Raw genomic sequence first — 13,376 nt, forward strand, 5'->3', positions numbered from 1 at the left:
GCTGGTGGAAGGCAGGGAGAAGCAGCCAGGAAATTGGTGGGCTGTTCAGTTTCCTGGGTCTTGTAAGTGGCTCCACACCCCGACTTGTGCAAAAAATTTGAGCATAACTCAGGGTTTTACTGTAACCTTCTGCAGTAGGTTTTCTTTCGACTGTATCTTCCTATATAACCTGCATCCATCCTATTCTCAGGATCTTTCTATAACTCCTCTTGAATGCCAATATCCTTCTCTTCAAATCTTTTGTTACCACCCATGTCTCACATCCATACAACATACTGCTGAATACACACATTTTCAAGATGCTCAGCTTCATTCCTAAGCTACTCACTTTGCATTTCCAGATCTTATTCATCACCTTCAAACTTGCTCTTGCTTTCTCTGTTCTAGTCACTATTTCTTTCTTACAGTGTAGAGCATATGTTATGTTGCTCCCCAGATACGTTAACTTCTCTACATTCTCTAGATCGATCCCTTTTACCTCTTCCTTGATCCTGTCCATCACTCTCTCTAGATCTCCATATCTCAGACCTCTACTCGCTCTACAGCAACCTCCCAGCTGTCCACATGTTCTCACCGCTGCCTCTGCATTGCCGTTCATAACCTTCAACAACCATATCAGTCTGCTATCCACTCTGTATGACTCCACCACCATCCAACTCACTTTCTGATCTATACTCTCAAATGCCTTCTGAAAATAGACAAAGCAATTGTAGATGTTCTCATTCTTTCATTGAGCTTTCTCAGCTATCAATCTTAGTGCCAATATCCGCTGTATGGTACATCTATCTTTCCTGAATCCCACTTAACTCGTCCGCTAGATATTCTTTTATCTGACATCTCAGTCTCTCCATCAGTATCATCATCAGCACCTTTCCTAGATGACTTGTTAGGGCAATCATTCTATAGTTCTTGCACTCCAATGAACTTCCTTTCTTATGTATTGTCACTAACACGGATCTTGTCCATTCCTTAGGTATCTTCCCTTCTTTCGATGCTATATTACATAGTTGGTGAATTTCCTGAATCATACTTGCTTCGCCGTATTTGATCATCTCTCCCGTGGTCTTATTATTTCACGTGCTTTCGTTGTTCATTAGTCGTTTTACTGCTCTTTCTACTTCCTCCTTCGAAATATTGGTCTTGCTCTCAATGCTCAGTGGAGATATCTATTTCATTTCTTCAGTTTATTCATTATTGTGATCCCATTATTCCCCAGAAGGGTGTACAATGTCTATGTTGTGTTCTGTTACCAGCTATTCTAGATTAACTACTTTTGTCCTTAAAGGTTTTTGCATTGGTGTAGACCAGTCAAGCAGTGTGCTGAGCCACATTGGTCTGCTGTGAGAACTGTCCAAGTGTGTCATGAAATTTAATCAATTTCCCCTTACTGTGTGTCTTTGCAGAGCCACTGTGAGGAGAAATGCCAACTCTACAGGGAACCATTCACACTGGGAGGCAGCTGAAATGCTGCTTCCCAGCCCGAACAAGATGGCTGGGAAACTGCCCCACTCCTTTCTGTGGCAAGGGGGTAGGAGGGAGGGCGGAAGCCTGTTGGAGCTGGGATGCCATTTAAATGCTACATCCTAGTTCCAATGGTCTTGTTAGGAGGGGAGCCTGATTTCCAGTGATTACTCCTTTATTCCACATCCCTAGCATGATACTGAGCAGATTTTGAAAATGTGTCTGTGCTTGCTGTCTAAGATGGTGTATGCTGTGGTGGATTTGAAACAATGCGTTTTTATCTTTGTTTATCTTGTTGTATGCACTACTATGTCGCAAATCTCTCTACTAACCATAGTACATTTAAGTAAACATGACGTTTATGAGTATTTGGTTCAGCTGAAAAAAGTGGGTGCACTGTGCAATTGTTTGTCTTATTGAAGTGTGCCATCTTACTGAAAAGGTTTGGAACCTATGGTGTAGACAGTGCTTTTTTGTTTAAAAAAAATAAAAAAGGAGCCGGTACAGGTTCCCACAGCTGGAGCTGCTGGAATTTTGGTGGGGGCTCCAGCTTCCAGCCCCTGCTGCTGCGGGAACAAGTGAGAGCCCCTGCTCCCAGCTCCACTCTGCCATGGGGGCTCTGGTTCCCAGGCCCATAAGAGCTTCCTGGCCCCCGTGCTGCTTCAGGAGCAGCAGGGATTCTGGCTCCTGGCCCCCATACTGCTGCAAGCTGGCAGGGACTCTGGCTCCTGGCCCTCATGCTGCTGCAGGGTGGCCAGGGCTCTGACTCTGGTGACGTGCTGCTGTGGGGTGGGAGAAGCTCTGGCAGCCCCGCGGTTGGGAGCCAGCTAGGGAGCTAAGCCCCACCAGCAGCCCCAGCCACAGAAACCCTGGAGGGGAGGTGCCAGTATGAAGTACCGGCACATGCCGCCAGAAAAAAAGCCCTGGGTGTACAGGAGTTTTAGTTTTTCAATGCAGCTCCTTCCTCTCATAATTTGTTTAATTTTGAATTACATGTCTGAGCTCAGCTTGTATCTCCTCCAGCTTCACCCTGAAAACTTTAGGTATTATTTAAACAAAGGAATGAGTCTGATGATAGTCAATTATGTGTGATAAAGATGAGGGTCAAATTCATAATTATAATGTATAAAGTAAAGCTTGTGTCTTTTGAAATCACTCCCCTATGGAGGCCTATGCCATTTTTAATCCTCTTCTCCAATCTACCCTGCCCTCTGTGCATTCCATTTTATCACACAATGCATATCTCTTAACTGCCAAGACATGATTAAAAACCATTTCATTGTCTGCTTTAGGCTCAAATATTTCTTATGCTGAGTTCCATTTTATTTTACCAACTGGTACGTAACTTTAATCTGCTTGGTTAGTGTTAACAATAATGACCACACTGCAGTTGGCTTTATCGCAGTGGGTTTGAAGGGGAGATGAAAACTGTGGATGTGTTTATTAAAGGAACAAACGTGGGGTGGTTGGGGAATCCTATGATTGGTACAGCAGGAAGCCAAACCCCAATTCTTATCGCCCACCTTTACTCTCTTATGAGGCAGGGTGGACTGTCAGATCCCAGCAATGGATTTCATGGAGGGACCTGTATGGAAAAAGCAGGGGAGCTGGTGGAATATCTTTGGGTAATTATGGAAATAAATATGGAGTCACTTGCACAGTACAATTTTGTCTTCTGGGTAGTTTCAGACATTTAATAATAAAGTTGTGACCTGCTTAAACCTATGTCAAATGTCTCCTGTTCTCCTCTATGTATAGCCAGACAGTCATTCTAATTCCTCACTCTCCTTTCTTCCATCAAGCCCAGATATCTGCCCCAAATGTATCATAAAGGTGGCTATAATTTTGTACTTTTTACAACAATTCCTTCTTATGACATGTGCTCACACAGAGCAATTAACAACCCTCCCCCTTAATCCAGTACAGCTCTATAAGAAAATGAACTGTTTCAACTGGTATAATTAGCAATTGCCATTTATTGTCCATACCTTTCCAAGCCAGTGGTGCACTCTCTCCAGTTAATATTCTTTCTAGACTGTCTTAATCATCTCTCTATTCCAGGACTACCATCTGCTGCTTCCTCACTTTTAATTTCATGTCTCTGTCACTATCCTGACCAGTGTTTTACAGAGTTCACCTCATTTATAATACTTCAAGTTGTTGAAAATAGTACATGAGAAGAGGAATCTTTCCACAAATGTTTTACAGCAATCCAGTATCTTACTATCTGTTTCTCCTCTCTTCCACTTCACAGGTCAGCTAGGGTACTGTGCTCTAATAAGAATCTCTGAGAAGACTGGAAATGTGCCCGCTATTCATCTTGCTCCAAGATCATCTTTTCACTTGATGTCAATTTATACTTGTTTCCCTATGCAAAATGAATACACAACAAACTGTATTATATCAATTTCAAAACTCAAAAAACTTTTAAAATACTTAAACCTCGTAGCTGAACAAAAATAATTGTTTTTATTGTCTTATTCAATAATGATCATTTATCCTGTTTAATTTTAAATTGGAGAATTCACCCTACTCACCCTAAACCTTGTTTCTACTCATGGGAAACATTTTTTTGTTTCTGACCTATATTATAAACTATGTGCAACTCCCATACCATCTTTCAATACCAAAAAAGACCTGTACTGCTGTAGTGGTCTTTCCTCTAACTTTAACAGTAAACAGCCATAGGTTTTGCTCAAACTAAATTAGTTACAACCCTATAGATATTTATAATGCAGAAAAAAATTAGCAGCACATTCTCCAGTTAATCTGTTACCTTGAAGATGTCTTCTTACTCATGAGAATACAGTATCGTTAACTTGATATGTTGTTCATTGTTACAAACAAATCGATATATTTTAATGTAAAAACATATTGGCTACGTCTACACTGACAAAAAACTTCCAAATGAGCTCATAGGAATAAGGGGATTTTGAAGTTGGTGCGGTCCTTTCGAAAAGGACCCCCATCTGGACGAGCCACTCAGGAGCAAAAGTGGTAATTATGAATAGCCACGGCTGACAGCACGCTAATGAGGTGCTGAATATGCATTTCAGTGCCTCACTAGTAATTTGCATGGCCGTTTCTACGTTTTTTGTCAGTGTAGACACGGCCATTGTAGTGAGAAAATTTAGTGAACTTTTTTCACCTTTTGAATTTACCAGGCTTGACTGATGTCATTATCCTTCTTTTGCTGCAAAAAGAATACTTCAAAAATAGGAAGAAAAACGTAAGGCCAAGACCTAATACAATATCCAGAAATCTCTTTGGTGATCTGGTAGTTTCCTACAAAGTCTATGTAACTTTCTACAACTGGAGAAAGCCAAAGAAGAAAATTTTTCATAACAGTTTTCAAATAAAATAGCAATTTGACAATTCATTCATTTTATTACTACACCTGATTGCACGTTAGCATATTTTGCATGTTAGCAAGTACTCTGACTAAGGCTGGCCATCCTTGAAAGTGTAAATGAATCTCAACAGCTTCACAGTATTCAGCTCAAATGAATATTTACCCAAAAGTTGATAATGCAAGTTTGTGTCTCATTATTTTTTATTTCTTATTAATTTGTCACCCCATTAAAAAGTCTCAACCAACCAATCAGGAAATAGAAGCAAGGCCGTAATTAAAATTTCACAAAGGACCTTACTTATCCAGGAAGTTAAGTCCCTTTTCAAAACTGACTTAGATTTGGGAGCCTCAGTCCCATTGTCCAAAGAAATTCAAATCCTAGGTGCCTATGTCACTTCTGAAAATGGGAATTAGCTGCTTTTGAAAATATTATCCTATGTGACAAGGGTGAATGAATACGAATAACAACAAAAAGTCAATAGTTATTGAGAGATGGTAGCAGAGAGGTAGCTGCATTAGTCTGTACTCCAACGAACCAAAGCAGCATAAATGTAGCACCTCAAAGACTAAGGAAATTATTTATTCGGTGATAAGCTTATGTGGGACAGACTCCCTTCATAAAGCTCATCACCGAATAATTAATTTTGTCAGTCTTTAAAGTGTTACTTTCATGCTGCTTTGGTTCAATAGTTATTGTAATTAAGTGGCAAAAAGTTCACAATCAACCAACAGACAAAAACATGTTTGTCCAAATTATTTGGTGAATATTTATTAATAACAGCTATACCCAAATGCATCAGAGTTAATTTTGAGTGATTTTGAACTATCAAGGAATGTTAAATTTCATGCAGAACATTATTCAAAATGAGTAACTGACCAGCTCTAGAGGATAAATAACAGAAGCTGCGTCTACACGTGCACGCTACTTCGAAGTAGCGGCACCAACTTCGAAATAGCGCCCGTCGCGTCTACACGCGTCAGGCGCTATTTCGAAGTTAACTTCGACGTTAGGCGGCGAGACGTCAAAGTCGCTAACCTCATGAGGAGATAGGAATAGCGCCCTACTTCGACGTTCAACGTCGAAGTAGGGACCGTGTAGACGATCCGCGTCCCGCAACGTCGAAATTGCTGGGTCCTCCATGGCGGCCATCAGCTGGGGGGTTGAGAGATGCTCTCTCTCCAGCCCCTGCAGGGCTCTATGGTCACCGTGGGCAGCAGCCCTTAGCCCAGGGCTTCTGGCTGCTTCTGCGGCAGCTGGGGATCTATGCTGCAGGCACAGGGTCTGCAACCAGTTGTCAGCTCTGTGTATCTTGTGTTGTTTAGTGCAACTGTGTCTGGGAGGGGCCCTTTAAGGGAGCGGCTTGCTGTTGAGTCCGCCCTGTGACCCTGTCTGCAGCTGTGCCTGGCATCCCTATTTCGATGTGTGCTACTTTGACGTGTAGACGTTCCCTAGCTGAGCCTATTTCGATGTTGGGCTGAGCAACGTCGAAGTTGAACATCGACGTTGCCGGCCCTGGAGGACGTGTAGACGTTATTCATCGAAATAGACTATTTCAATGTCGCAACATCGAAATAAGCTATTTCGATGTTGGCTGCACGTGTAGACGTAGCCAGAGTGTCACAAGCCCTATGTTAATACTGGGTATGTGTCCACAGCAAAGTTACGTGGAAATAAAAGCCATTATTTTGAAATAACTATTCTAGTATCTACATAACGCAACAACTATTTTGAAATAATTAAGTGCTATTTTGAAATGATTTTGTGTGTAGCAGCATTATTTCAAAATAAATTATTCTGGAATAACTCCGCCAGAATAGTTTATTTTGGAATAATGCTGCTATGTAGACATACCCACTGCTACATACTACTGTTACTGTATTTCTTACAAAGACAAAACTAATGCTTACATTCTTATTATAAATGTAAAAAAGAGGCTTTTTTAAAGTTGAGAAGATTTCTTTGGATTAGAAGTATGTCTTTTTCAGCACTTATTAAAAGATTTAATTGCTAGCATATCCCTGTATTTGGCAGCAACCAGAATACATGTAAGAATCAAGAATCTATGAAAATATGTAATTTAATGTAAATTGTGTAAAATGCTTGCAACTATATAGAAGATTTGTTATATCATTTGGTAGATTTTGTGTTATTTTGCATTTTTAAATGCAGAAAAGCTGAAGTAAACACAATGGCCCCAACCATCTGTCAGATCCTACAGAATGGAGCAAAAGAAAAGTAAACCTCCTTTAAGGATTAGCTGTGGAATCTTCTATCATTCTACCAAAAGACTGGATTTTTCCCAGCTCAGAAAAAATCACAAAGCATGCACAGTATGCAACATGCCAGATCCCAATCCAATCCACAGGACACCAGGGATTATCACATAAAGTTGCTCTGATTCAGCAACTTCACTAGTCTTGTTTAGCTCTGGATTTGCTCCTTGAAAGACCTAAGGAAAGGAGAGAATGCTGTCAAGAAAGTAACCGAGTCCTTTTTCAGCATAGGATGGAGACATACAAATTATAGGGCCATGACTACACTCTCTGTTATAGTGTTACTAGATGGTACCACACTCTACTGGAGACCCACTGATTGCTATACTTACCTAAACGCTTCTAGTTTCAATCCTGCATACATAACTAGATCCACTGTTTACAGTCAAGCCCTTAGGTACAATCGTATTTGCTCTGATCCTACTGACAGAGACTGAAAACCCTTGACCAAATATTCATAAACCTGAATTACTCATCAGGAGAAATAAAAAAAAAAAATTGACAGGGCCAGACAAATACGCAAACACCAGCTACTCCAAGATAGGCCCAAAAAAGCCAAGAACAGAATACCACTGGTCATTATCTACAGCCCCCAACTCAAACCACTGCAATACATTATTAAAGACCTACAACCTATCCTTAATCAGGATGCCACACTCCAGAAGGCCCGAGGTGACAGGCCTCTTGACAACCTCCCAACCTTATGAGGATTCTCTCCAACAATCACAGTCTATACAGCAGGAACACCAGTCCTAGAACTTTTCCTTGCAACAAAGCCTGTTGCCAGCTTTGTCCACACATCTATTCTGGAGATACCATCACTTGACCTAACCAGGTTATTCACAGAATCACAGGCACACTCTCATGTTCCTCAGCTAACATCATATATACCATCATGTGCCAACAATGCCCAGACGCTTTGTGTATTGGGCAGACTTCAAACTCTCTTAGACAAAGAATTAATGGGCACAAAAAAGACATAAAAACACTCCTGGGCCACGAAATGGTCAGCCAGCATTTTAATAGACTGGGCCATTCTGTTAATGACCTGAAGGTTTGTGTCTTATTGAAGAGGAATTTTCACAACAGATTGGAAAGAGAGGCTGCTGAACTCTCTTTTATATTCAAATTCAACACATTAACACATGGCTTGAACCGGGATGGGAATTTTTTAGGTTATTATAGGGGCTCTTTTGCATACTTGGCTTAATCTAATTCTTGACACCCCCCCCACCTTCTGCCCCTCTACTGTCTAATTTGTAACAGCAACAAAGGGTCCTGTGGCACCTTATATTTGTTCACCTTGATAATATTTTTCTGGTTTGCCAACCTTGATTACTGTTTTTGGTTCTCTGTGCCTTAAATATTGAGTCTGTTCTGGTATGGCTATGGTCTGAAGAAGTGGGTCTGTCCCACGAAAGCTCATCACCTAATAAATTATTCTGTTAGTTTTTAAAGTGCTACTGGACTGCTTTTTTATTTTGATAGTATATAGATGGTTCCAATAATGGCCCAAAGTTGGCTAAGTAATTTTTATTCCCCAGCGAGAACTAAGCTGGTGTTTTCAATCTATTTCCTTGTGAGCAATTCCACATGACCTGAAGCACTATTACAACTGGTACCATGATAAAGCCAACACAAAATGAAGATTTATAGGACATAGAAACTCCAAGGCTACATCCACACGAGAAGCATCTGTCAACAGAAGTCACTGTCAGAAGGGATTTCCCAGCAAAATTTCTGTTGACAGATTGTGTCTACACATAAAAGCAGATCTAAAGAGTAATCCACTCTGTCAATAGAGAGCAGCCAGACTGCCCAGCCCTCTCTCGACAGAACGGCTGTCCAGAAGCCCTGCAAACAGGGATTCTCTGCAAACCTGTTGACAAAGGGTCCTGGAGTCTCTACACAGCTGTTTTGTCAACAGAAAACTGTCAAGAAAGGCATTATACCTGAATTTGGAGTGGTACAACACTGCCGGCAGACGTGCCGAGTTTTGTCAACAGACTGTCGACAAAGCATATTTTGCATGTAGATGCTCCCTGGGATGTTCTGACAAAAGACCAGTTTTGCTGGAAAAACCCTCTCCTGTAGACACAGCCCAACAGCTCTCTGATGGAAAGGGATGGTGCATATAAAATGTGAGAAACAGTACAGTAGTAAGGCAGTTTGTAGAATCTAAAGCAACCACTGCCTTTGCGGTTGTTTATGGTAGTATAATGCACCATTACAAAAATTAAAGTGGCTGAAAAATCAGGCACTTTCACAGCACCCACTTCAATTTGAAAAAGCTACTGCTTAATAAGAACAACTGCCATTTATACACAAAGTTGCTCTTACTATTATTAATGGAAATTTTCTTTCAAAACCTTGCATTTAAAGCTTACTGCAGAGTATCCAGTATCAAATGTTTTTGCTTTAGTAAGAGCTTGACATAAAAAAAAAATCAAACAAAACACACATTTAATAATGTATCTACTTTTAACTGACATTTAGTGAGTAAGTATTGTAAACTTTACTTTCAATTGTTTTTCAGTTGAAATCCAAAGGTGTGTTCTTTTTTTGTTCAAGAAATTTTAAAAGCAACTAATTTAAATATTCAAAATTATCTTGAGTTGTTCATACGTGAACTTAAAAGCCGTGCAACACAGGAAAATTAAGTAATTATGCCTCCAAGTTATTTACTGCAATTAAGCTCATTTATCATATGCAAATTAGTGCAAACTGGTCTCATTAGTTACTAAATTACTCAATATGAGCTGAACAATGTAGCACTCCAGTTTGTAATGAAAAATCCCTGTAGAGGCAAGCAGTATCAATTAAGCTAATTTGCATATGCAAATATATTCACTAACTTTCCCTTTTCTCTATATTTAGTTCTACATTTCCTGATCCTTCTTGATTATATTAAGAATTTGGAGTCACTGACCCCTTTCTGTAATCCTCAATAGTTAAGAAGTTAAAGAACATATCAAGAGATGTAAGGTAACCCTATCCTTCTTAACTTTTACATCCTGCTTGAGCAAAAGTTTATCAATAAGAGATAACAAAAACAAACATTTTCATTGAACTTATAATGAAGTAAAAAACACTCCACAGAGGTAAAATTTAAGATATTGTTCATAACAGCCTAACCTCATTATAAAGCTACTCTCATGCATAAAATGAACATGGAGTATAATGAAGTCTTGCTAATAATTAATGGGCGACTCTAATTACCTAGCTTCTCTTCCATTCAAAGCATTTCCCACTATTTCTTCACCCAGGTGTTTTAATTGGTAATTTCTGAAAGCTTCTTTTCTGATTGTGAGGCCACTGCTATAATAATATTTAGGTATTTCCTTTTTTCTCCATGAGCACATTGTGTGTAGTTCCTTTTGGCCATATACCTACCTGGGAATCATCTCTTCAGCATGATATACTGTAATTGGCTGTAGCCTGGGAATTTATGACATGATTGACTGAAAGTACTTGCTTGTGGAATGAAAATTTAAAATGTCACAAGATGTTGCTCTATTTCTATTTTATAACATCTCTATAAACAAAGTATGTATACTTTTTAAATATAGTTTAAATATATAGATAAGTCTGTCAGTAAATTTTGAAAGAACAAAAATATTAGAAAAACACTCTTTAATTTCTGAATTTACTTTTAGCCAGGACTTTCAAGTATTAATGATAAAGTTAATTGAACAGATTTACTATGAAGCCAGCTTCCTTAGATAATAGATTCTGAAAAATATGGGTACTCCCGCAATACAGCACTTTATGTAGGTTGGCATATATTTCTCTGTTCATCTCTCTCTCTCATCTAACAGTTTCAACATTATTGGTTTGAATATGAACTCTACACTTAATACCCTCCAAAGGAACACTTGTTAAAGCAGCATTTCACTGCAGGAGACTCTAGCTGGGGTTGTGACATGGATATGAGTGTTCCAACCGTCTGGAATGCTTTTCAATGACCTCACAAAGTGCTTCTACCTATGTCATCACAATGGGATAATCTGAGGTTCCTGTAGGTAGGCTGTAGGTACTGTGTTTCAATGCCTTCTCTGCCTGCAATCTCTTACTGAGTGTTGCTTTATACAATTTTAGCCAGGTAATGGAAGATGAATTTTTTTAATGTATGATGACAAACTTACATCCATTATAAGTTCATTGCACTCTTAATCCATCATCATCATCTATTCTCTTTTAAATGTCACCCAAGAACTTTCTTCTATCAATTCTGCTAAAGATTAATAGAAGCAATTTGGAAAGACCAACACCTTCTTTGAAAAGGCCACACCACAACAAATAATCAATATGGAATTTACGGTGACTAGACCGAAAACCATTAACTCCACATAAACATACTGTGGTGATTTTTAGCTCTTTATGTGGTAGCTCTTACATTCTCCATGTATTAATTACATGCAGGGGGCAGGGAGGAGAATCCAAAATAAATGCGAGATCTGCTTTAAGCATAGAAAATTGATGAAAGCTTCTTAACCATTCAGTGAATGAAAAATCTTACACTCCAAAAAGTTTGTAAGACTGCAGTGTGATAGCCCTCAAATAGCAGAATGAACTGTATGCATATGTAAAGTCATGATCGATGCCTGTACTAAAACTGGATCCAAATCAATTCTGATGAAGTTTTATCCAGATATGACAAGGATACATATCGCAAAAAGTGCACCTTTGAAGAATGTATTTATAAATTCATTGCAGCATGCACACAGATTACACAAACTCAGAAATTACACAGCAACTGCTTATTTTTTTATTCTTTTGTATTTTGTGTTGTTACCTCTGTGGGGCAGTACAACAGCACTTGTGCCAAATGTGCAAAACTCGGTGCACATTTACCATCTTCGGCACAATAATCGTAAGTATTTGCTCACAGCATTAAAAACTTGAACCTAGATCTCCGCCAAGGATGTACAAATAATTAAACCACATCATTGATAATTTTTGCACTGAAAGGAAATTCACTCAATTGGTAAATTTTACATATTGCTAGAATTACCTTTGTTACCATTTCACGTTTTGGTAAGTGTAAAAAAGATCTGAAAATCTGAAGATTGTCCATAGCTTCTTTCAAAGGCACAGCTGTGGTAGTACAGAGAAATACCACTCAACTGTTTCAGATGTAGTGGAATACTTCTCATTATGGTACCCCAACTTGCCTCTCTTGCATATCAGACAATAGTTCATGCTGCATACTTGGATTTAAAAGCAGAAATTTCTGCTAAATAACAGCAGTTATTTAGTGCTGCAGTTAGGGAAGACATATGCACAGCAGGTTTCTTATTTTCATATTTCTTGTTTGTTTTTCTAGTTTTTATCTACATTGACAAAACATTCCCCATTCGGTAGCTCTTGCCCTTGTTACCTGCTTCTGCTCCTTTTCTGAACACTAAAATCTGAAGAATGTTTTGAGGAATAACCAAGCCCTGACAATACAAAACATAACAAACACAAAAGTTTCTATCAGGTCATTCAGTCTAATCCTTTTCTTATATACCTACTGTGTAATGTCATACAATACTTTGGGGAAAATCAAATTATTCTTATGTCACTTATTACAACCTGTTATTTCTGCTCTGTAAGGATTTTTGTAATTTGCACTAACAGTTGTGGGTGGAGGAAGGGAAATGGTTCTTGTAAAAGAAATTGGGAAAAGAAAATTTAAAAGGACACTTAAGAAAAAATCACATCTAGACAAAAATGGGGTTTTATACACATACAAACACACAGTAATTATGTGAGCATCAGTTACTGCACAGCCCAATATAACCATATATTGTGATTCATCTAACTTATTATAGGACAGAGAATACTTGCCCTCTCCCAACTTTAAATTTCACTCACTCAGAGACCTTCTAAAAAGAAAACAGAATGAACCTGTAAAAAAGCTCATAAATGTAAGTCCTAATAATATCTTTAAATAATTGGCAGAAATGTGACATGTTGACAGAAATGTTACTAGTTCTCTTGATTATTTTGGTAAAGCCATTTGTTTTACCTGTAAAATGTGACTTCCCAAATGTGATTCAAATACTTCAATGGCAAGTGCACTGGGGCTTCTCCTGCGCTGAGCACCTATAACTGAATAAAAAACAATTATGTTCCAATGTCTGCACATTTAGTCATATTGTATGCCTGATTTCACCACTGGACATATACTACAAACATGTATTCTTGCATTTTTAAACACCTCTAGTGTTATTTACAGTTTCTGTCTTGCACTCTAGCCAGTAAAATCACTGCATAATTTTCATCAACCTGAATTTTGCGGCAT

At 38.8% G+C, this 13,376-nt stretch overlaps 1 protein-coding gene across 4 annotated transcripts in view; it reads right to left on the reverse strand.

Moving 5' to 3' along the window:
* NPAS3 (neuronal PAS domain protein 3) overlaps positions 1 to 13,376 on the reverse strand; it is an 870,281-nt gene that overhangs the window by 439,101 nt on the left and 417,804 nt on the right. For all 4 annotated transcript variants that reach the window (XM_074996867.1, XM_074996866.1, XM_074996865.1 and 1 more), the window contains one exon: positions 13,101 to 13,183. In XM_074996867.1, the coding sequence (XP_074852968.1) occupies positions 13,101 to 13,183 (83 nt within the window). The remainder of the gene's footprint in view (positions 1 to 13,100; positions 13,184 to 13,376) is intronic.

The sequence above is a fragment of the Carettochelys insculpta genome, chromosome 6 (genome assembly GCF_033958435.1).
Source record: "Carettochelys insculpta isolate YL-2023 chromosome 6, ASM3395843v1, whole genome shotgun sequence".
In the NCBI taxonomy this organism is placed as follows: Eukaryota; Metazoa; Chordata; order Testudines; family Carettochelyidae; genus Carettochelys; species Carettochelys insculpta.